Source organism: Gallus gallus, chromosome 8 (assembly GCF_016699485.2).
Source record: "Gallus gallus isolate bGalGal1 chromosome 8, bGalGal1.mat.broiler.GRCg7b, whole genome shotgun sequence".
Taxonomy (NCBI): domain Eukaryota; kingdom Metazoa; phylum Chordata; class Aves; order Galliformes; family Phasianidae; genus Gallus; species Gallus gallus.
Genome location: NC_052539.1, coordinates 6,121,805 through 6,144,852, shown reverse-complemented (window position 1 = coordinate 6,144,852; position 23,048 = coordinate 6,121,805). Strand labels below are relative to the sequence as shown.

Genomic DNA, 23,048 nt, shown 5'->3' with positions numbered 1-23,048 from the left:
CAAATTACATGCATGCTAAGCCCCTTCCCGTTTCCCTTGTTTGTCAGGCTCCCACCCCCATCTGCCTCGCTGTTGTCTTTCCCTCCACCAATTCACACAGAGGAAAAGGCACCTTAGCAAGGATTCTGTCTGTACCACCCAACCGCTCCCACTTTCTAAGGACGCCGCATGTGGAGATGGGCTGTGAGGAGGAACATGTTCCTATCCAAGAACTTCTGCCTTGGCTTTGTTTACCACCCCGCTGCAGGACTTGCTTTTATTTAAAAAAAAAAAAAAAAAAAAAAAAAAGCCATTTGCAGCCAAAAGTGTAAAAGGGAAAACCCCAAGAGCCTGAGTGTAAGGACAGAGCCACTGGAAAACAATGCCCTCCGATAAGATGTTCCCTCCTAGGAGGCAACCTGTGTCTGCCTCTTTTATCCCAGTGTGGGGTTTTCCCTATAATCACCTGTAACTAATGATATGAGACAGGCTGTCTGTTTGGAGATGGGGCTGTTCAAACATACAGAGGCTAGTCAGGCTTTCCTGCCAATGTGATGGGGTAGGACCGATCAGATCCCAGGGATCTTTTGTGTCAAAGTACATCAGGTGACATGAAAGGGAAGGGATAACACTTCTCCCTCAGTCCCCTGCTCACATTTGCACCAGCACTGCTCATTGTGCTCCATATTTTTCCCTTTCCAAAACAAGCAGAAGCTTCTTTCATGTGCAATCTACTTTTATATTACAGGTCTGGGCTGCCTTCCCTGCCTCCAGACTAGTACCTGCTGGCGGGCTGCCTGTAGACCAGCGATCTTGCTCCTCTCTGAGCAGGATTAATTAGTGCTTATGGCAACCATTTCTGGGAGAACTCTTAGAGCATAGGTGAGTCCTTCTTGTCTTTCACGCTTTCTCGGAGCTCTGTGGTATCTGTAATGATGCTGTTCACTCCTGGAGGGCTGCGGGTAGCCGAAGAGACCAGATTCGTGGGATCCAAAGGTAAGGGCAAGATGAAAGCAGCAGGTTTCTCTGCAGCAAGGGAGTGCAGTGCATGAAGGTAACGGAGCTGAGCAGCAGCAGGGGCACTGGACAGAATCTCAGCTGCCATCCGCAGGGACTCAGAAGCAGCCTTCTCCCCCTCAGCAGCAATCACCTACCAAGGAGGAGAATAGGATTTTTGTGAGGCAGGGAGTAAGGGGCATAGGCTATTTATTACAGAGGGAGGTTGCCACCATGAACTTTCCGGGGCCCCTGTGATTGTAACATTCCTGCTGTCTTGATCAAGGCACATACTAGACCTCATGTCTAACTTGTTTTAGCCAAAGCAATGTGTACTTTGGGTGCTACTAGTTCCATCAGAGCTTACAACTGGGCATACGCATGCTGCAAAAGCATGTGAGAGGGCAGCCCATAGGCTAAGCTTGTGAGAAGAGTACTGGACACAAATCCTACCTAGGCTCAGTGTAAGGTATGGAAGACAGCCCAGGGTAAGGAAGGTGTGAGGTAAGTGACAGTGGTGGCAGCTCAGCTCCACCCTCCTGGCTGGGTCTCTAAGCAAGAGTGAAACCCTGAGAAGGGAGAGGTTCTCACAGGCACTGTGGGTCAGGGATGACACCAGACCTCTTATGTGCCTTTCTGACCTGTGCATAGGTACCAGATCTGGGATTCCACTGGGCTGGCCTATGCTTTTATGGCAGCTCACCTTGCTTGACACAGCTCTTGAACAGGATCTGAAGATCTTGAACAGATCTTCCCAGAGCTGTTCCCTAGTATGGTATGTTCCAAGGACCTCAAACCATGGTGGGGAAAGGAAAGAGGGATGCTTTGGAAGGAGATGAGAGGTCTTCAGTGTTGGCATACCCGCACTTTGGCCTGCCTCTGGGCTTCTGCTTCCACGGCCAAGGACTGCTGGACTTCAGCAGGCAGCTGCACATTGTTGCTGTGGTAGTGAAGGATAAGGATTAGCAGGGCTCTAGGCCCCTCTGACAGCCCTGTACTGGCCCTCTAGGGCTTAGAATGGGCTCATACACTGGCCTCTACAGAGATGTTCACAAACATCCTTTGTTCTCTGTGTGTCCCTCTATGGATGACTCCCTTTAGCATTCTACCTTTATTCCCATCTTTTTTTTTTTACAGCCTGGTTTTGTACAGATCCAAGCTGGAATCATTAGGAAATAATTCTAATAATAAGTAGATCATTAGTGATGTACGTGATCACTAGGCAGCAGAGAGGCCTTTTCTATTTGTGCTTCTGAGGCTTGAAGATTAGGTTTATGAAGTCTGTGAGATATCAGAAGATTCACTGGGAGACTGCTCTCAAGACAGCCACAGGAATTTCCTTCTCTTTACAGATTTGCTTCTCTGCTGCCTAGCTCTCTCTTCCATGGCCCCATGTGTGATGAGAAAGTCCCACCTTTCTCTACAGGCTTCTGAGAGTTGAGCCCAACCACTGCTAAGACCCTGAGGCCTTTGATCTAGAGTGGATCACAGCAGGCTCACTGCCTGCTGTGACTCTCAGGCTAACAAAACTGGGTACAAATTCTGCCTGCAGCAGAGTTGATGAGATCCCAGCTAAGGATTCTGCATTTGGCTGTCAGTGCAGGAACAAGTACCATCTTTGCACACGGAAGTTTTACATGAGACATTTGAAAGGGCGGTGAAAACAAGGAGGTGAGGGCTGCAGAATAGCTGCGAGGAGAGAGCCAGGGGCAAAGAAGAAACATGAGCAAGGCAGAATGGATATGTGCAAAAGGGCAAGGAAGTCTCCGCTACCAGCACTTCCTACCTACATTTCTGTTCTCTCCACTTTGATCCCCCAGCAGCCTGTGACTGCATCCAAAGCCACCTGTCAAGAGGAAGATATTTTAGAGCACAAGGAGAACACAAGCCCTTGTCCAGGCTCCTCAGAGGGACTTAGACAGTCCAGGAAAGTTAATTCAAGGCAGCAAGGTAGATTATTATATATTGTTTGTGGACTCTCAGAAATAAAAATTATACCCCTCACTTGTGATTTGCATTTGCCCTGAGGGTTTAGTATGATTTAGCTAATCCATACTGGTTTGACTGTAGAACCAATCCAATTCCATAGGAAACATTCAGTTCCTGACTGGTATAATCATGTTTGTGTATTGTTGCCACAGAGAACTGCTGCTGAAGATCCCATGTATTCAGGGCTTATGGCATCTCTCTCTCACTGCAGAAAACCATTCTCATGAGAAAGTCCTCTCTGGAATAAGCACGGAACCTGAGGTACTGCAAAGCACTGATGAAAGTGATTTAAGGGGTTCCTTCATGCTTCTCACATCACAATGTTTGCTACTACCCATGTATGCTTGCGAGACCCACACTGTAAATCCTTCCCCAAAAATGATTTTAAAAAAGAGAAAATCTCCCATTTTTCTTTGAAGGAAACACATGTTATTATAACGTTCTTTTGCAAAATACTGTCTGTGATGTAGGACTGATTATCTTCCAAGCATGTTAGCAGAGCCTTAATTCCCTGCTTGCTCCACCCTCTCCCCAGCTGCAGAAGCACCTTTATCTCCTGGCTGATGCTCTTTCTCTCCAACAGAAGTTCAGAGAAGGCTCGATGTGCCAGGAGGCGCTTGGTGGTGGTCTGCACCAGCAGCTGGATGGCACTGGAGATGCTGGTGAGGGTGGTGAGGAGAAGAGAGGCATTCTCCAAACGGTAATAGCAGACAGCATCTATCTCCAGTGTAACCATGTCTTTAGTCACCACCTAAGCAGAAGACATTAGGGGAGATGGATCTGGTTCTGACAACTTTAAGGCAGTACAGAAAAGTACACAACTCTGGGAAAGAGGAAGACTAGCTAGATGGCTATGTCTTTGTAGTTGCCACCTCTGCTTCTCTCTGACCTTAGGAAAACTGCATAACCTCTGGACCTCAGTTCCCTAGTATAGCATCATTGTGTCTGTCTCCTCAGTTTGGTTGCTGGACTAGAGACTGTCAGCAGTTGAACATCCTAATGTGTTTCCCTGCCCACTGCTGCTTAGTCCATTCCTGTTGTCTGCTATGTGCTCGGTGTTGCTGAGTACCATCCCCAGACGGATTTGCTTTACACCACAGGAGGGAACCTGGTGATGGTACTAGATAAAGGCAGTGGCACAGACAACAGGTTTCAGAAGGAACACAGGGACTATTGGGAGGTTTGACCTGTGGGACTGTGGCTAAGAAGGGTGCCAGTTTCAGAGTTAGCAGTGAGGTCTCAGCCCTTTCCCTGACTTGTACAAGAGCAGAGTAGCCACACTTAGAGACACCACTGTAAGATCTTAGTCTGCACTCCTGTCCCCCCTGTATGTACCCCTCAGTGTGATGGGTAAAAACTGCTCCAATATCCATAGCCCAGCCACTTCCTATTGGTTACCACTAAAGTTTGTCTAATTGAATGGGATTAAAAATGATGGTTTTAAAATGGCAGGGAGGTAAAGGACATTTCTCATACATTCACAGGAATCCAGCAGCTAAGGCTTTGCAGATCTTACATCAAGCCATCTCTGCAGTGAGATCCTAAGAACTGGCAACATTTAACAGTATCTTGTGGCCAGTGTAGTGACATGGAACCAGAATCACTATCTTAAGCATAAGCAAGCTGCTTTTGTAACATAAATGCAAAATCAGAGCTGTCATTGAGCACAACATGACCGGATAAAGAGACCCAAGAATTAATATAAGAAGGGATGGTAGTCATACCTGGTGGAAGGGGATCTCTAGAGTTTTGAGGCGGAGGTCCACTTTGTGATATGTGTCCAGGCAGGGAAGGAAAAAGAAAAGACCTGTGGGGGGAAAAGAAAGTATTTTGGTGATCATCAAAACCACAGAAATTGCTTCTTCAGCTCTAGGGAGCAGTAGAGGGGATGCTGTACAGAACTATGAAGGAACAGCAACACATAGGCTCAAATTGTGAGTCTGCTTCTGTATTGGGAAAAGCCATCGGAAGCTGCTGGACCTAAGAAGACATTGTGTCTCCTGGTTAACTGTACCTGCCTGGAGGGCACCAGAACAAGAGCTTTTGTAGAGCATGATGAACAGGAACAATATGGCTGGGGGGAACTCATTGAGCATCTTACCAGGCCCTCTGGCCCTGCCAGGAAGGAGATGCCCAAGCCGGAAAACAATGGCTCTCTCATACTCCCGCACTACCTGAAGAGGGAAACAAAAGGTAGACTGGAGTGGAAGGCACAGGACTGGGAAAAAAGCCTCACTGAGCTGTGCATAGGAAGACCTCTGTTCTGGTAAAGCCCTTTGAAAGGAGGATTTCAGCAGATCAGAGGTAGTGGAGTCAACTGTTACTAAGCCTCTTCACCCCAGAAGAAAACCTGACCCAAAACTGATGGCTGGCTTGTGTATAAGCAGCCCGTGATTTGGTTAGAGCAGCCCATGCTAGAGTTGCTCAGTGATTCCCAGGATGAGGCCAGCATTCTGCTTTACTATAGTTTGGCTGAATTTGAACACCTTGAGCTTAATCTGTTTCCTGAGAAGCACTAATCAAGATATGTCTACTCGTAACCATGCTATAAATTAGAGAAAACTGGAGGAAGAGGAAAAATCTGCTATTAATAGAAAGATCAATCTCCCTCTAAATTTGTAACACAAAATCTCTTTTACCCTGCTGCTGCAACACAACTATCTCTGGATTGGGTGAGCTGAAGATTATGCTTAAAAGTGAACAGACCTGCAATCTGTTTAATAGCAAGAACCTAAGCCAAAGCTTTATGCTTATGTCCAACACATGCTGGTTACAGTCACATCAGTGACCAAATGCTAAATCTAAAGAGGCATCATGCCTACTCTTACCTTCATGCAGAACCAGACAGAAATGGGGAAAGTCATTATGATGAACAGGAAAGACAATATAGTCAGAAGCCACTCGCAGATGTTGAGACCGGGAGACTTCATACCTAGGGGAAAATCCAACATGACTGTGTTAGGATAGGAAAGTTCCCAAAATACGGATGGCCTGATGACTGCCTACACAGGTCAGCTTCTGTTGGTTCCCTGCCTAGACTTGGTGTTTGCATATTCAGTGCTCTCTCAAGCTGTGTTTAAAGAACAGTCCCTGCCCTAAGTGGACAAGAGTTGCCAGGACAGGCTCACAAATTCTAATTCTGCTTTTTTGGCTTCTCCACAGTAGATCTATATGACAACCAAGCAGTGCTGAAAGGCTCAGAACAGGCAACTTGCTGGCTGACCTGGGATTGCAGAAGTTTATCTGAAAAGATAAGCTAATTACAAACAGAAAGACTGTAAATAAAGCATAACTTTCAATACATACAGCCTGAAGTACCCCTCTCACTGGGGAATCTAAAAGATCTCGGGGTCTTTTGGAACAGGATTTTAGCCACATGTCAGAGAACAGAACTGCTCTCAGAGGCTATTTAGAAAGGAGTTATGATTGTATGCCTCAAGCATTCTCCCTACAGCACAGTTCTTAGAGCTGTGAACTGGTGTTAAAGCTAATTCTGTCTGCCTAAAGGAGGACAAGCAAGAAAATAATGAGAAAAGAGCAGGAAAAAAAATGGGGAGTAGTGAACTGAAACATAAATGATGCTGGGAATGTAACTGCTTGTTTCAAAGTTCATTGCTTTGCTAGACAGCACTGATCTGCCTGTACTGACTGTAGAAGCTGGCTGGAGCTTCCCAGAATCTATCCTGAGGACAATTACACATCTGTGCAAGGTGTACACTCTGTACACTCACCATGCAGAAAGCAAAGTCACACTGTTACCCCCACAGTGTCAAAGAGCCCACAGTTTTTCTGCCCCTTCCCTTCTATAGAATCATACCTTCTTCTTGATGCTCGCTGTCCAGCAACATCATTGCCTCCATTTCTTCATCAGATATCACATCATCCACATCCACCACTGTGGATGTGTGCACCCTACCATCAGTCCCTACAGTGCTCTTAATCTCCTTTGTTTTCCCCTGCCTTATATCTCCTGTTTCTTTGCTGGCTTCTTTGCTTCTCTCCCTCTTCTCCTGTTTCCTCTGCGTAGCTGGAGACTCTCTCTTTCTCCTATGGGACTCCCTGGAAGAGCTTCGAGATCTCTTATCCATCCTCATCTGATTCTCTGCACCGAGGAGCGTACAGCTTCCTGTGGGACTGGGATGAATCCGTGCTTGAATTTATTGCTGCAGGCAGAAAATCCAGACAGGGGAGGAGAGAAGAGGAGGTGTCAGATCAAGGAGGCTTGTTCAAGTTTATCACAAGCTTGTCAGATGTAATGGACAGTGAAGCGAGCAAGCTGTTTCCCTGCTGCTTTGCTCTCACCTCACACAGCTGTTGAGATGATACAGAATGTTAGGCCTGAACAGGATGAACTCCAGGAAGACATTCTGTTTGTACCTTCCTGCCTTTGGAAATCAAATGCAATCAAAAGCACTCTGATGATTTTTAACTTTAATAGATGGTTTCTGCACAGCTGTTTGAAAACAACCTAAAAGTAACTAGCAGACACTTGGTTCTCAAAACCCCAAATGGTCTGAGTGTCCAGCACAATAAATTCCCAGCTCAGTTCCTGAGTGCGATGAGCATGGAGGTCATTGCAAGCACAGGGCTATTGAATTTATCTCTAAATTGCCAGTAGAGTTTGTGTGTAAAATGCCTGCATAGTTTTGCACAGCAGAAGTGAAGCAGCGCAAACGTGGGAGCTTTTTACCAGCGAAAGAGCGGCCATACGGCACAGAGTGAGGTGCCATCTGTGGAGAGCTTTGCAAGGAGTGCCACAGATCACACTGTGTCGCTGTCTGAAAGAAATCAATACCGGGCTGGAAATCACACTAACAAGGCTCAAACATACAAAGTGTGACAACCCTGTCGTCGGGCAGTGCTGAGCTCAGGGTTTCCCACTCAGCCTCTGGCAGATGTACCATGTGGAGGAGCTGCTGGAGGGAGTGGAGAAGGCAACCAGGGAGGCGCTGATCTTGTTTTCTGAAAGATTCCTGTTTTATTGAAGGCTTTTGGGCTGCCCACAGTCGGATGTTAGAAGCAGGGGGGCAGGTGTGCCAGCCTGCTGCTTTCCCTGCTCTGCTTGCTGCAGCGATGAATCTAGGTGGCTAATGGTAGGAGAGAAAATCTGGATGGAAGTCGGTAGGAAAACAGCTACTGTAACCCACTTTATGACGCTTGAGGCACTCCACTGTAGGCTTTCCTCTCACATGGGACAAAAATACGCAAGACCACCCTGAGTAACGCTGGCATTTGCGTTTAAATATTGCCTTCGAGAAAAGGGAATTTTTTTGCAGGTGGGTCTGACTTTTCCTGTCAGAAGAGAAGCACACCTGCTCCACCAGGTGAAGGCTGAGGGAGCGGCTCCTTGCCTGCCCGAGGGCCGGTCCCACAGAGCAGGCAGCCCTCCTAACAGGGTAGCGGGAGTCCTCTCAGCTGCTGGAGCCCACAGTGCAACGACACCGCCGCAGGGATACCGAAGCGCTGTGAGGAGCAACGCCCGCCGCCCCACCTCAGCCCGGGAGGCGGCTCCGCCCTCACGCCCCGAAAGGGCGGGAAGCGAGCGCGCAGGCGCAGTGAGGTCATGTGAGAGCGGCCGCGGTGCGGACGTAGCGTTGGAGAGGTGCGGTGGCGGCTGGGGTGGGGGGGGGCCGCGGCCTGGTAGGGGACGTTGAGCTTGCCTTTCTGGTTTTCAGTCGTGAGGCGGTAAAAAGCCTTTCGTAGCCGTGGCGTGAGATGTGTTCTGTCCGCTTTTTGTCTCTCCCAGAGCACAGACATGTCGCAGCAGGAGCAGCTGATGGAGCTGCTGAAGAAGGAGGTGAGGTCGCAGCTGCTGGCTGCCAAGGAGGGCCTCACCCCGGCGCAGCTGGAGCAGGAGTACCTGGCCATGGTCGGCAGGCCGCTGCCGCTGCGTGAGCTGGGCTTCTGCTCCACCATGGAGCTGGTGGCCAGCATGCCGGGAGTGGTCCAGGTCTGCCCCAACAGCAAAGGCGGGTTTCTCCTCAAAGGTGAGGCCTTCCTCCTTGCAGGTAGAGAAGGATTCCTTGGCACCACACGCTGGGGTGAAGCGGTGCCCCAAAGCGAGGGCCCTGTTGCAGGGAGCCCAAAGGCTGTCTATGGCTCTCTGCTGTTGCTGGTATTTTTGGCACTTCTTTTCTGTTTTAGCTGTTTGCTGTTGTTTGGCTAAGTGGCAGAGTACAGAAAGGCAGTGGGCGAAGCAGGTTAGTGAAGATCAGTAATGGTTGTACTTTGGAGCTACTGGGGTGTGTGTGGACCAGATGACCTCCAGAGAGGTCCTCTACACCAGTTTTTGGTGTGACTCTGGCCTGTTGTTTTTGAGCATTAGGATTGAGGGTGAACCTGGAGAACAGGTGCACAAACACGGCCCTTTTTTTGAGCATCGTTGGCAGCTTCATTTAGTTTTGTGAAGCTTGGGTGGTTGTTGGATTTTGGTGTTCGGCTTTTTTTTTGTGTGTTTTTTTCATAGTTACTTTCAGACAAGACTCAGTTAATCAACACCCTGATGCTCTTAAGCTGTGTCGAGATTGTACTGTAATTCTGGCTGAGGGAAGCCATGAGCTGTTTACTGTTTCCCAATAAAACCCACAGCAGCTGGCTTTCTTCTTGTGATGCAGCATGCATTTGACCAGCCTTCCTTCTATCTGGGTTTATAGGGATGAGGGTGCAGATGAGCTGTTAAATTTGGTTCCGTCCACTGTGCAGAAGGAAAGTGTTTGCTGTACTGAAATCCAGACATGGTTTAGTGAGGTTGCTTTTAGAAGGGACACCTGTCTAAAAAGGGGAATGGAAAAAGTGAAAAGAACAGCTTTGCGTACGTAGAGCTTTAATGGTTTACTGTTCCAGACTTCTAGTAGCTGATAAACAGCTAATATTTTTTTCCTATTGTAGCTGTTGCCGATGAGACCACCAAAGATATTTCCAAACTGATTTCCAGACAGAAAACAAGTGGTAAAGCACGCAGTGTTGCTAGGAAGGAAAGAGCTACTTTTATCTCTCAGAATCAGCGGGGTTTGCCTCCAAAGGGCAAGACTCGTGTCCTGCCAGCAGCAGTGAAGAGGGAGCTGCAAGATCTCTTGAGTTCCTCACCACTTCTGCTCTTGGATTTCAACGATGCATACTACACACGCTTTAAGCGGACGTTCCAGTACACACAATATGGATTTTCCTCCTTACTTGAAGTCTTCGAAAGCATGTCTGATACAATTATGGTTAAGGAGACAAGAGGAGGTTCCTTGATAACCCTGAAAAAGAGCTCATCAAGTGAGATAGAGCAGGAAAAGATGCCACAAGGTAAGGCTGTGCGTTAGTTAGCTGGAAGCATGTAGGTCTCCTAAGCATTGTGGACAAGCAGCCGTGTTTCTGGTAGATGCTGCTGTGTTTTCAGTTGCTGTAATAGTCCCCGTTCCCTTCTGATTCAACGAGGAAGGCCTGTGTGGTACTGCAGAAGTAGTTATAAGGAGTTGTCTCAGTATCAGAGAGCTTAACTGGAGGTTTTTAACAAGTTGCCGCTGGTTTTTGGTGGCAGGTGAAAGAAAGGATCTACCTTCCAAATATGAGCTTTCTGAACCTATGTAGAGGACTAGAAATGCTAATCATTGCAGGCAGCAGGTAACAAAAGTAGAAGGATCTCTTGAATGCCCTGCTCCGCAAGTCATTAGAGCCCTTCCAGTACACTTCTTGAGAGTGAAAATTTAGTAATACTACTCTGAAAGATTAAGCTATAATCTTCCACAGAAGAGACTCTGTGTGTACTCGCTGCTCCTGTAACAGCTATGGCAGAAAATTGCACACAGTACCTACAGGGTTCCTGACTTCTCTGGTTAGAATTCATTTACAAAGGATGCCTCTCTAACAAAAGCTTATGAATGTGGTAACTGAATGCTACAAGAGATTGGAAAAATGCCACCGATGCTTTCATTTTTCAAGTGTTTTCTCTTTCTGTTTAATATGTAACTCTGCATCAGTCCAAGAAAGAATAACAGCCAGGTTATTGTCTTTGCAGTACTCATGGCTGAGCTGCCTCCTTTGGAACCCAGCTGTGAGACAGAGATCGTCCATCAGGCAGCAGAAGAGAAGTCAGAACCAGTGGACGCACAAGCAGTAGGTCTGGGTGATGGCCTGAAACAAGTGAGTAGCTGGATGAGTGATCTGTAGCTTCTTTGTGGCTTAATCCCACATTGGAGGTTCTTTTCTTACTTTTGTTACTGTTGAGGTTGTGTTGTTGATACACTGCTGCTTACACAAATTTTAGTACCTGTTTTAGATAAGTCTGGAAGTGGCAAGACTCCAGGCTGGTGTATAGCTTCATATGCCATCCTAAGCTAGGTCTTTCTCTTCTCTCTTTCTGGCTTTCTGATCTGTGTTAAAGACCATCCAAGACCTGTTAAAGACCTGTGTTAAGCATCATCTCGTTCCCTGATAGTTATGGTGATACCCTTTTGTGTATTTATTTGTTATTACATCTTAGTAATCTGAAGATCAGCTCTGTGGAATTTCCTCGGCTGCTGTAGGCAGAGTTAAGTGTCTTGTTCAGTGTGGTTAGCTAGGAGGACAAAGCTGGGTGATGGTTCTTGTGGAGACTTTGATTCCTACAGTTTCACTTGGGTGACTAAATAGTGTGGTCAGATGGGGCACAAAAAGAATTGTCTCCTTTTTTTCCTTTTACTAAAGGAAATCGGTGATACTTAATTCACTGTCTAAAGTTGTGGGGATTCCTAGTCATTCTTGTTGGACTTCAAGAGTTTTGAATTTGTGTGAAAGTGTATTTCTAGAAGGAGATGGAGAGGAGCAGTTCAGAGGATCTAATAGGTTGGGTGAATTTGTTTGTTAGCTCTGTTTTTTCTCTCTCTTCTTCCCTGCCTTCCTTTTCTCTGGAAAACCTTCCTACTGTTATTCTGTCTGCCAAGCTTCCCAGGTGGCTGTGTGCAACCTGAGGATTGGTGTGCAGGAAAAGAGTCCCAGGAGTTCTTCCTGATTTTTGGTGTTCTTTGCGGTTAATTTGGAAGCCTTTGACTGAGTTGGTGTATGGTAACTGTTGAGTCACGGCCTGAACTGCTGATTGAGCACCTGGGGAAAAGACCAGGTCAACCCTGGGAGCACAGGTGAAGGCAATTCACCTGTGCAACAGGAATGGGTAAAGCCTGGCTGCACCTCTCTTAGACCTCATTTAAGGGCTGACTGCCACTGTGGAAGGATTTCTTTCTGGAGATCCCTCCTTTGTGGAGTTTTCCCCCGTGAGCCTAGGTCTTCGGAGATGGGTGAGCAGTCCTTTTTCCTTCCCTTCTAACACCTTTCTATTGCGTTAGTCCCTCTGTCATTACACCTCTTATATCACCTTTCCATAGTGTTGATCTTTTTGATTGTTACAGTTGGACTTCACATTCCTAAAGCATGCTCTCTTGCAGTCAGCCTTGAGCTTGTAAAGTTTTAGATCAGTGTGATGAAGCAGCCAGAAATTCTCCTTAAATCAAGTGCAGTCTGCCTGTTGAGTCTGAATGGCAAAAAAGAGGACTGCGATAACCCTGACCTCAGGTCAGGTTTTTGTGCTTTCATATCATGATGGGATCCTGTTTAAAGACTTATCCTGCTCAGGTCGTTAAAGTGTTTGTTCAACTTGTATCCCCCATGAGACATTAAGCTTGCTCTTCTGTTTTAAAAAAAGCCAGAAAGGGGAGGAAAGCTGTTTGGAATGTGGGATATGCAGTGAATGCTTGTTCATCAGGATGCTGCAAGGTAGAGTGGAAAGATGTGACCTGATCCCTGCCCTGCTATAAGGTATCCAAGTATCCCGACACAAGAAACTAATAATGAAAGGGAAACTAATAACATGAGGAACACGGGCTAAGTCAATCCACTTGGCTCTGAGAAGGGGAGAGGTGTATGGAACTGCTGCTCAGCGGCTTTTCTCACCCTCAGCTGAAGGAAGGGTCATTCACACCCCTATAGCACCTGCCTGTCCATCTTAGGGAAAGGGTTAGCCAGTATCACAGGCTGTGGTATATTGCAGGGGTCACTTTTAGTGTTTTGTTGTTTTCTCTTCTTATTGTTTTGTTGCTTTTTTTTTTAAAGCATATTTACAAATATACGTTTCTATATAGTCATGCAAATGTCTTTTGTCACTACCGATGTGTAAACTAGATTATAAAGATAGTGTATGCCCATAACAGGGTGATATGAAGCAACGTTCAAGGGAGCAAACGTGTGTCTCAGAGATGCTGCTGTTTGCAGGCACTTCTTAAAGGATTTTCATGGCATGGATTTTTTTTCTTTGAGCTGCTGCTCAGGCAGGAATTTCCTCAGCTGTTATTTAACTTAATGTTTCACTGAAAAAATTTTAACTCAAAAAATTCAAGGGCATTAATGAGATTTATCTGCTTTGTGGAAAAAAATGTTTACAAGAGCCAGTGTTGCAAAAAATGTTGCTTGCAGTTAGATTAGCCAGATAAGCAATGGTATATGTGCTGGAAGATGTTTCCCATGTGTTGCTTGATGTATAATGCAGTGTTAACTTGTAGCCTGTTCATTGTGGGTCAAAATGAAGTCATTTTGACTTCTGATCTTTGGAGGAATGCTGTTCACTGCCACAGAAGAGAGCTCTCGAGGCAGTGAGAGAGTAGCTTATGTATGATTAAGTTTCCCCTCCACAGAAAATTGTAAGCTGCACTAGCCTTTCACAGACAGATCTCTCGAGTGAGAAAAGAACAGAATTTGTAGGTCTTATTACCCAAGGATAAAAACCAAATAGCTCTAGTGTGAAAATGCCACTTGAGTTACTTTCAGATAACTTTCCTCATGGTCAGAGAGCATAGAAAATAGCATCTTTTGGGTAAAATCCAACAAACTTTAAAAAAAACCCAACATATTATTTTAGCAATAGCTGTTTTCTGTTCTTGTCTAAATACAGGGTATGACTCCAGCTCCTTTTCTCCTTGTGGGAATGCACAGTATTGTTGTTACACTACTGTTATTTACTGATTTCCTTCATTCTTCCCTCTAGGGAGAAGAGAGAATGGATGCTCCCAACACAGACAAAGTCCTAATCCAGGTTTGCACAACTGGTGGGATTTGCTGATATTCAGTAATTCATAGGTTCCAAGCAAAGCAGACTTTTTTTTTTTTAAACCTTACTGGAGCAGTTATTCATGTATGCTCAGTGAGTGAAGAGATGTGAGTACCACCTCCCTCTTATCTCTTTGTAGCCTCAAGCTTTGGAACAGTCTGGTCTGGACATAATGATGGTGACTCCAGACATCCCTCCAGATGCAGTTCAGGACAGAAGACTTTGTGGTTTACCTCCACTGGAGACAAGGTGCTTGGTGGGAGTAATTGTGAATTTAATAGTCTCTCCTAGTGAGTTCTACATCCACGTCTGCAGCACAGAAACATCTGATAAACTGTGGGATCTGATGATTGAGATGAGGTGAGAACATTCTGTGCTGATAGGTACTATTGCCTGTTGTATTTGTGCTGAGAGAACAAGACACCCAACTTGATAGTTATGGTCACAGCTGGTTTGATATCTTGAAATGGAGATGCCTGTGCTGTCTGAAACACGTGTTCATAATGCTTACCCATTCCTTTTAATTAGCAAGCAAAAAGTACGATTAGTACCAATTCACAGTTGCTTGGCTGTGCCCTAGACAGTTCTAAACTGTAAAAGAATAGAAAGGTTCCAAAAGGGGAACTTTGATCTTCCTTTGTGCCTCTTTTCTGTGTGTTATGAATGGGCTCAGTAGAAATTTTTGCTTCCATCTCCAACACTTGTCAAAAAGCAACATGTACATAATGGCAAGTGCATATTACAAGGGCTGCTTCGAAAATAACGCCTCCTGCGTGATGATGTCTGATCACGATGTCAGAGGTGAATGTTCTATAATAGTGTTGTTGTGTATTGTTGTGGTTACCATGAAAATAGGAGGCATTACTTTTGGAGCAACCTATGTATATTTGAAAGCAAGCAAAGCCTCATCAGTGTCTGTCAGTTACATTGTGCATTTGAGATTCTGTTGCACCACAGCAGTTCTATAATTGCTGTCAACTGTGTGTTGAGGAAGCACCTGATGTCCATGGGGCACATACAAATGGAGTTATACGTTCTACAGGCAAATACTACAAATAATATGTAGCCAATACTCCAAAATCTGATTTACAATAAATAGTGATATATCCAGATCATGCTGAAAGTTAATGACTAGAATGACTGTATTTAACATCAGGAATTCTCTTTTTAATTGGACCCCAGGGAGAACTTTCAAATGTTGAAATTTAGGTTTGCATTTCTTATAATCGTTTCAGTTTAAGTTGAACGGAGCAGTGGTGCAAAGCATCCATTTAAACGTCTTCTGAAAATTTGTGTCATTGGGATTTGAGAAATCAGGATTCTTCTGAAATCCTCTGTATTTTTGTGTTCATCTTTTGCATCCTTCCAGGCACAACACAATCTTTCCTTACGATGTTTTGCAGGTGCTGTTATTCAAATAAGCTTGTTTCCGATCGTTACATCATGCCTGAGTCTTCGGTACAGCCTGGACAGCTTTGCTGTGTGATGTTCTTGCAATGGTGGTACCGGGTTGTCATCCACCGTATAATCAATGACCAAGAAGTGGAGGTGTTCTACCCAGATTATGGGAGCATAGGCATTGTCCAAAAGTCTTGGCTGAGATTCCTCAAGTAAGTAGATTACACATGGTTGACAGAATCACAGAACGGTTGAGGTTGGATTTCATCTTCATTTTAGGTTCCATGAACAGATATAAACATTCTCCTCAGTAGTCATCAGTTGAAATGGGCTGCATTTTTGGTGTCAGAGGTACTTTTTTTGCCTCTGCAATTTAATACCCTTTCCATGCTTCGTTCTTTGGTTCAAAAGTCATTGTTCTCTGTCCGTAACTTCATAATCACAAGGGGTTATGATAGAAAGATGCTTGGGTGAGGGAAGGCATAAGAGATGAGTTGTTAGTGTGGTTCCTACTGTGCTCATTTCCTGGTTATGAAGTGTTTTTCAAGGTTACTGTTGGGTTTTAATCACAAATGCAAAATCCAGTACTCTGCTCTTTATTCCTCAGTTGATTTTTAAGACCCAGAAGAGGAGTAAGTTCTGCTCTTCTGACTGTTTTTGCTCTGTGTTTGCTCTAATGACTATGCTTTTGTTTTATATTGCAGATGGTGCTACTTGAAGCTCCCAGCTCAGGCCATCCCGTGTTCCTTGGCATGGGTGAAGCCTGTGGAGGTGTGTGTTCATATGCAGTTTTGTTTACTGACATACATGTAGAAACTGTCAAGAAGAGAGAGGCTTTTTCTCCAGATAAGGACAAGTATTTGGATTTATTCAGGTCCCTCTGATGTTTACAGCAGAATTGTTGCTGTTATTCAGTGGAATACAACTGCTTCTCTGCAAGTGGTAACCTTTCATTGTTTCTGCTTTATGCTTGTAGTATTCTTGCTTATGTTGTTTCAGAAACACATAGCTACTGGTTAAGCAAATGAACAAGCGGTTTTGCCCCCTCCAATAGTTCTCCAGGGTCCTTCTAAAACATTGGTAGATTCAGCCCTGTTTTACAATTTTCTGAGACCAAGCTCTAAGTGAGTTTGATGCAATCAAAAAAGCCAAAGCTTAGGTCAGCTTGTCCTGAGAGATCTCATGGTCAAGAAGTCTGAGAAACGCTGTCTTTCCAATGGAGAGCGTGGGAACACAGTTCAAATTTGTGTTTTAAAAACATGCTTAAAAACTTTCCTCTGCTTCTTGAGGGCAAAAGATCCACAAGTTTCATTGTTATGAAGCTGCTGACGCCTCACATCAACTCCTGACATTTAACTTCCATAATTTGCCTCTTCCCCCTCCCCACAGAGAAGATAAAATGACTACACTTGAAAATAGATACTTACGGTGAAAAGGCATTCCCAGTGTAACTGGCTTTGCAAGCTTTGGGGCAATGTGATTTAGTTCAGTTCTTGGAAGTTTGTCTGATTTCTCTTCCCCCACCTGCATTTTTGGCCTTCACCTGCCTTGGCCTAATTGTCATCTTGAGTGCTCAGAAGAGAAAGTCTCAGGTGATGGATTCTGGTCTGTTGATAGTAACTTCAGATTTTTGTTTCTTCTTGAGGATACCTGGACCAGTGAAGCAACTGTGCAATTCCAGGAGCTGTGTTACTCGAAGGTCCTTGTGGGCATCGTGGATGAATACGTGAATGGCATTTTGCATCTCTTTCTGTGCGACACATCCTCTGAGGAAGATGTCTACATTCACTCTGTATTGAAGGATAAGGGATATGCTGACATCTGCAAAGAGAACTTACCTTCCCAGGTCAGGAGGGAGGAATGTGCCGCTGTAAGAAAGGGCAGGGGTAGGGTCTGTTGGGTGCCTATAATGGAAAGATACTTAGTGCTCTCATCGTTGAAGATCAGTTATGCTGTTAACAAACTGAATTATAGAAATGGTCTTGATTAAAAGCAGCTTACTTTGCCAGTGAAATGTGTAATGTGGGACAGCATAAGCATGGTGATTGCTTGCTCTACCTAGGACAGACATTCAGGATATAAACCATGGACCAGGGAGTGGTTATGAGTTAGGCCAATTTGTATCATTATTTGAATGTCTCAGCTCTGTTTTGCTAAGAACTGTGTGGGTCTGAAAGCCATGAGAAAAGTGCTGCTGGGATTATGTATCTCAGCAGGAAGTCAAGCTTTACTGCCTGGAGTGCACGCTTTTTTTTCTTTCTGGTACTGGTGGTATTTACAAATGAGCATTCTTAACTGTACTGTGTGTTGCTTTTTTGTTGTTTATTTGTTACTAGGGGTTCAAGAAATTGAATCCTTTAGCCTTGTATGTTCAGCCCAGTGCAAAGCAGGAGAGTGCTGAACTGGTGGAGCCAGACCTTTGTTTGCAGCAGGATTCTCTAGGTGCAGATAATGAAGCATCAAGCTCCAGACTGGATGAGGATGAACTGTGTAATCAGGTGGGCATTTGGCTGTGGAATAACCGTCATTCAATGGAATCAACTCCAGAGGTTGGTTGACATATGTTGATTTAGTACCATGCACTTTTTCAAAGAGGTTGGAAGTAGGACCAAAAAAACCCAACACCATTACCATAACATGTTTTGAGTTAAAATGAAGCGTGTTTAATGTGACACTTGTTACTGCTCAGCTAGCATTTCCTTGTAGCTGCTCTCAATGCAGGGAAACTCCCTTGACGTGGTCAAACCTTAGATTTGCCCTGTCGGTCTTAACAACTTGATGCTTCCCCACCACACACACCTCAGTTCCCACTTAAACACAAAATGTCTGGATGCTGTTGTACCAGGTCTCTTAGCCTGGGACTCTTCTCCATGGTGAAGTTCTCAGAAGGCTGCATTAACTGGACAGTATTCTTGAAAAGTATGATTTTAATCAAGAAACTAGTTTTACGGTGGTGGAAAGAAGTTAAGGTGACAGCTTATTTCTTGTTTGTGCTGTTTCCTTCCCTCTGTGTTCTTTCTGTCCTTTGAAGTTGCCAGAACTTCAGAAAGAACAGGGTTACTCTCTGTTAATCTGTCAGAGCAATACCATCTGATTGCTCAGTAGCTTGCACTTCAGTAGATTTGCTCCAGTGCCTCTTGATTTCTTCATGCTGGTTGTGTCCTTTCTTGCTTTGTCCATCTCCTTAGCAACAGAACCTGTGTGCAGAGGAGAAATGGGATGATGTGCAGCCACTTCCAGATGAAGTAAATGACCCCAAAACAGCAGACCAAGACCCTGAATTCGCACAGGAGGATACAAATAAAACTTCCACTGACCTTATGGCAGTGGTTAAGGTAAGGATTTCTTTCCTCAGCCACTGCTGCTGGGATGGAGTTGTTTTAAATTGTAGATAATGTGAATATCTTTTATTTTTAAATTACTAACAATGAAACAATGACTGGCTCTTGGTAAGGGCTCAGAGGTGTACGTTTGCCTCTTTGCTGTTGTTTCTGGTGCTGCTGATAATACAGTAATGTTTCACCTGTACATCAAGGCGTTGTGGAAGAAAGACTGTCAGTGTCATCACTTCACAGATCAAACCTGGCCCTTCTTCACTCCTTGTGGGCTGACTTAAGCACTCTCCTGCGAGTATGAAACTATGTGGGTATAGAAGCATAGGAATTTCCTTGTTGGATCAATGAGCATATTGTCTGCCTCAAGGAAGACCATGGGATGAAAAGCTAAATCCTGCCTATAGACACCTAGGGGAAAAAAGTGCTCGTCAGCTAGTTGTGACAAACAGAAGCTTTTCCGTTCTCTGTATCATCTTCATCTCTTGGCCTCAGTAGATGTTGGTATCTGTAGTGTTGCCACGTGGTATTCCACCCTCTTTCCAGTTTTCATTGTTCATGCTTTCCTTTTAGTGGTGATGATCTTAGTTGTGTGCATTAGGAGGAAGTTTAGATAGTGCCTTGCTTATTTCCTGCTCCTCACAGCACTCTAGGGCATACTATCTCTTTCATCTTTTCTGAACAGCTTCTTTATGAGTTGTGTGCATTCCAGCTTTTTCCAATACTAATAGATGCTTCCATTGTCTGCCCTTACTTTGTGAATGTTCCTTCTTTGTCTTGAAGTGGCAGTGACACTGAGTTCCCCAGCAAAGACAGTGTGGTTGGCAAAGGGGATGCTTACCTTTTTATGTTGCTTTTTTTTCTTATTCTAACACTAGTTTTTACTGAGTGTTAGGCAGAAGTTGTTAGTGGGCTGGTGGTATCAAGCTGAGTACCTGGTTGATTAGACTCTCATGCTTGTTGTTCAAGTTCTTGCCTTGTTATCCTACCAACGTTCTGTTGCCCAGACCTGTGGCTGTCCTTGCTGCTTCAAGAGCTTCTCACAATCCCCCTGTGAGTGGCCAACTTAAGCTTCCTAAATCACCTGGTGTAAAATCGTTTTGTTTTGGGCTAATCATCTGAATGCTCTCTCACCAGTGGACGATGGACCTCTGAGTGATGATTCACCTCTTCTGAAGGTGGGTGCCTTTCTTCTGCTGCCTCAGCAGAAGAAGACTAGAGAGCAGGCACCTTATTTTTGATATTGGGCAGATGAATTGCACTGTGGCTTGCCTCTTTCACTATTTTTTCATGCTTCATGCTGAATCAGTAAATAAAAACCCTGCCTTCAATCCTAGTCTTTGACTGAGATGTAGGTGGTCATCCCTGGAACTTAAATTTAATTTGTATTTTTGACCAAAAAACCCAGAGGAACTTCCTCTGACTCAGTTCCCACTCCCTTGCAGAAACTCCCTCTGTTATTGCTGTCACTTGTTCTGTGTGGGGCTGCTGAGAGATGAGCCAGCTGTTAATTCTTTGCCTAAGACATGCTAATTTGTATCTTGTAATAATCTTTTCAGCTCACTGTGTGGGAAGAGCTGCCCTTTGGCTGGGGTTGCAAGTAACCAGTATTTAAAAAAAAAAAATCCTGTTGCTGACTTTTCAGTTCTTTATGAACTCTGAGGGAGATCATGAAGGTCAGGGCAGCTAATGAACTGAGTGTGCACTAATCACACCCTCTCCTGAGGGTTTATTGTTTGTTTTAATATAATTGCAGACACCTCATCCTCTTGGAGAGTCCTTAAGGCCTACTGTCTTCTTCAAGTCATTGGAAGACTACTTCTCCTTCCTCTATGTCAAGCAACCAGCAGAAATGAGCCAAACTGGCCCTAATAACGTAGAAGGATTTTCCAACAAAGCGCAGACTTGTGAAGTTCTACATGCCTCTCTTCTGCTTATGGCAGCACCATTTATGCTGGACAACCGTAACAGTACGAATAGATTTATCAGTAAAGTTTAACGTAGAGGAAAGCTGAGCAATCTCTTCCTGTCCCTTGAGACCTGCAGTCAGTGTGAAAGTATCCTAGGACTAGTGCTGCTTCTTTGCTAGACCTGATGGACTTGGTGGCATTTCTGTGGGATGAGCTGTGACAATAATAAATGGCTGGATGCAATGCTTTGTTTTAACCTCTGTGAGCAGAGTGGATTGAGGTGTTTTTCTCTCAGGGCTTTTTTTTTTTTGTGGTTCCTAGATGTTCTACTCTCTTGATGCTGAAGTTTTTGTTTTTTCCATACATTAGGCTATGTTCATTTGATGATGAGTGTCTCTCCTTCTAGCTGTAAGGGAGAAAAGCACTTCTTTAACCTTAAGAGGTCCATGATGGGGGTATGTTTTCTTCTGTTTTCAAAATTATGAAAGAATTTACAGCCCCCATGTGCAAGCTGCCCAATTTACAAGCTGAAGTGAAGTGGCTTGCCCAAGTTAGTGTGTGTGTGTTCCTTGAAATAGGACAGTTTGCTGTTTCTGTGGAGCTGGGGCCCCAATCATCAAGATAGGAGCTATTCACTTTGAGTCTACCTTCCCATTTCTGGAGAAATAGGGATGAGAGCTGGGGGGAGACAGAGAGAACCTCTTTGTTTTCACCTTTTTCAAGTTCATTCAGTAAGTTGGCAGTAGGAAGTAATCACACAATCACTTGATCAAGTCCAAGCAAACAGATATTGCTGTCTAAGCTGAAACTCTTAAGAGATACCATGTGAATGTTTTTGTTTCCCTCCTTATGCAGATGATAAGAAAATGAAGAACAAAGACCTTCCTGAGAATCTTGCACTTGTCCAGCACAGTGCCAGTGCGTTGTCTGAGCAAGAGATGTCCCAGAAGCTCTATGTCCCTCCTACTACATTGTCTGCAGTGTTGGCAGCTGCTGCACGCTTAGCCACTTGTCATGGCTACTTCCACTGGCTCCCAGGCCCAAGAAAGGAGCTGTAAGAAGAGGTGAGAGAAGCAGATGGAGCTGCTGCTGAGGGAAGGCTCCATGGAGCAGTGAAATATTACCATGCTGTCATTCTTTTAATTAAAAAGCACTTAATTGTTTGAAAAACTTGAGACATCTTCTCAGACGTGCCCAGTGCCTGTAGCACATGTTACTTTTAGTTGAGGAAAATACTCTGTTTTTCTTGTACTGGTGTTGTACTGCTTTATTGCTCTTTAATGATTCAGAAGAACATCTTGAGTGTCATGTTGTGTTCTAACCCAAGGAGAGGAAAACTGGAAATGCATCCCTCCCTCGGTGTCTGTGTGGTTTTAACATTATGTGTATAGGGAGTGGTTATGTTTTCTTTTTCTCTATTTTTTTTAACACAGTGCTCTTACACAATCCTTGCTGTTAGGAGAGCTGTATGCCAGCCCAGCCCTATTGCTGTCCACCCTTGTAAACAACCGTTCCCCCTCCTGTTTCTGTGCTTCCTTCAAGTATGTTATGGTTGGAAAGACCACTATGATCACCTAGTCTAACTGTCAGCCCATGCCTGTAGACTGCTCTGGGCCATGTCAGTCAGTGCAGCATCTACCCTTTGCTTGAACACCTCCAGGGACAGTGACCCCACCACCTCCCTGGGCAGCTTGTGCCAGTATCTCACCCTGTGGCTGGTGACGGCTTCCTTTCTAGGAATCAGCTGGGTGCCCAGTTGATTCAGACCTGAGAGTTTTCCCACTGGGTGCAGGGGGTGTAACTTCTTCCTAGCCTGCACCCGGCACTGAGTAAAACATATCTGCTTTATAACTACTTTGTAGTTACAGATTTTGGCGAGCCAGGCACGAGCATCCTTGCTGGACCGCAGGGCTGGTCGGACTAGGGGATGCTTCTGGCGTGCCCCGAAAACAATTTTAGGCAGATTCTATTACCAGCAACAGAGACTTTATAAGCTGCTGTTACGTAGTGTGAATGTTAAATATTGGACCCAAGGTGTGAGTGGTGTTAATGTGTGATCTGAGAGTAATTGGATGCTTGTTACACCCCGAAAATAATTGCAAGCTTGTATTTGTTGTCAGATGCTTAATCTGTAATACTGTCCAGAAATTACAGTGGAACAGAGGAGACTGGCATTTCTGCTGGGGATGGGGGCTGGGGTTTAAAGAGGAATATGTATTAGATCTAACTGATATACTGGCTATAAGGTGTGGACTTCTGGGAACAATAAAGAATCAATGAAATTGAATATGGGGGAAGCACAGGGAAAGGAGGTTCCCAGGCAAACCCCACTTGGATGCATCTTGGCTCAGTGGCGAGATATTGCTGGAGAGCCTGGAGACACCC

At 44.9% G+C, this 23,048-nt stretch overlaps 2 protein-coding genes across 4 annotated transcripts; one reads left to right on the top strand and one right to left on the bottom strand.

Annotated features, from left to right (window-relative positions):
- Positions 1–697: 697 nt before the first annotated feature.
- NPHS2 (NPHS2, podocin) lies at positions 698–7,094 on the bottom strand. 2 transcript variants are annotated; one of them, XM_422265.7, is made up of 8 exons: positions 6,782–7,094; positions 5,793–5,896; positions 5,066–5,138; positions 4,689–4,771; positions 3,512–3,715; positions 2,766–2,821; positions 1,837–1,915; positions 698–1,129 (listed from the first exon to the last, which is right to left on the bottom strand). In XM_422265.7, exons 1-8 carry the CDS (start codon positions 7,056–7,058, stop codon positions 851–853), a joined length of 1,155 nt encoding a protein of 384 aa, XP_422265.3. In that variant the 5' UTR covers positions 7,059–7,094; the 3' UTR covers positions 698–850. The 2 variants fall into 2 exon arrangements, with proteins under 2 accessions (XP_422265.3, XP_040560814.1); XM_040704880.2 differs by lacking the exon at positions 1,837–1,915.
- Positions 7,095–8,521: 1,427 nt separating this feature from the next.
- TDRD5 (tudor domain containing 5) lies at positions 8,522–22,011 on the top strand. 2 transcript variants are annotated; one of them, XM_040704878.2, is made up of 13 exons: positions 8,522–8,566; positions 8,711–8,951; positions 9,853–10,254; positions 10,967–11,091; positions 13,961–14,008; positions 14,163–14,383; positions 15,427–15,633; positions 16,126–16,192; positions 17,067–17,267; positions 17,758–17,919; positions 18,610–18,756; positions 20,510–20,723; positions 21,519–22,011. In XM_040704878.2, the coding sequence occupies exons 2-13, from the start codon at positions 8,720–8,722 to the stop codon at positions 21,719–21,721; spliced, it is 2,229 nt and encodes a 742-aa protein (XP_040560812.1). In that variant the 5' UTR covers positions 8,522–8,566; positions 8,711–8,719; the 3' UTR covers positions 21,722–22,011. The 2 variants fall into 2 exon arrangements, with proteins under 2 accessions (XP_040560812.1, XP_046800626.1); XM_046944670.1 differs by lacking the exon at positions 20,510–20,723.
- The last annotated feature ends 1,037 nt before the right edge of the window (positions 22,012–23,048 follow it).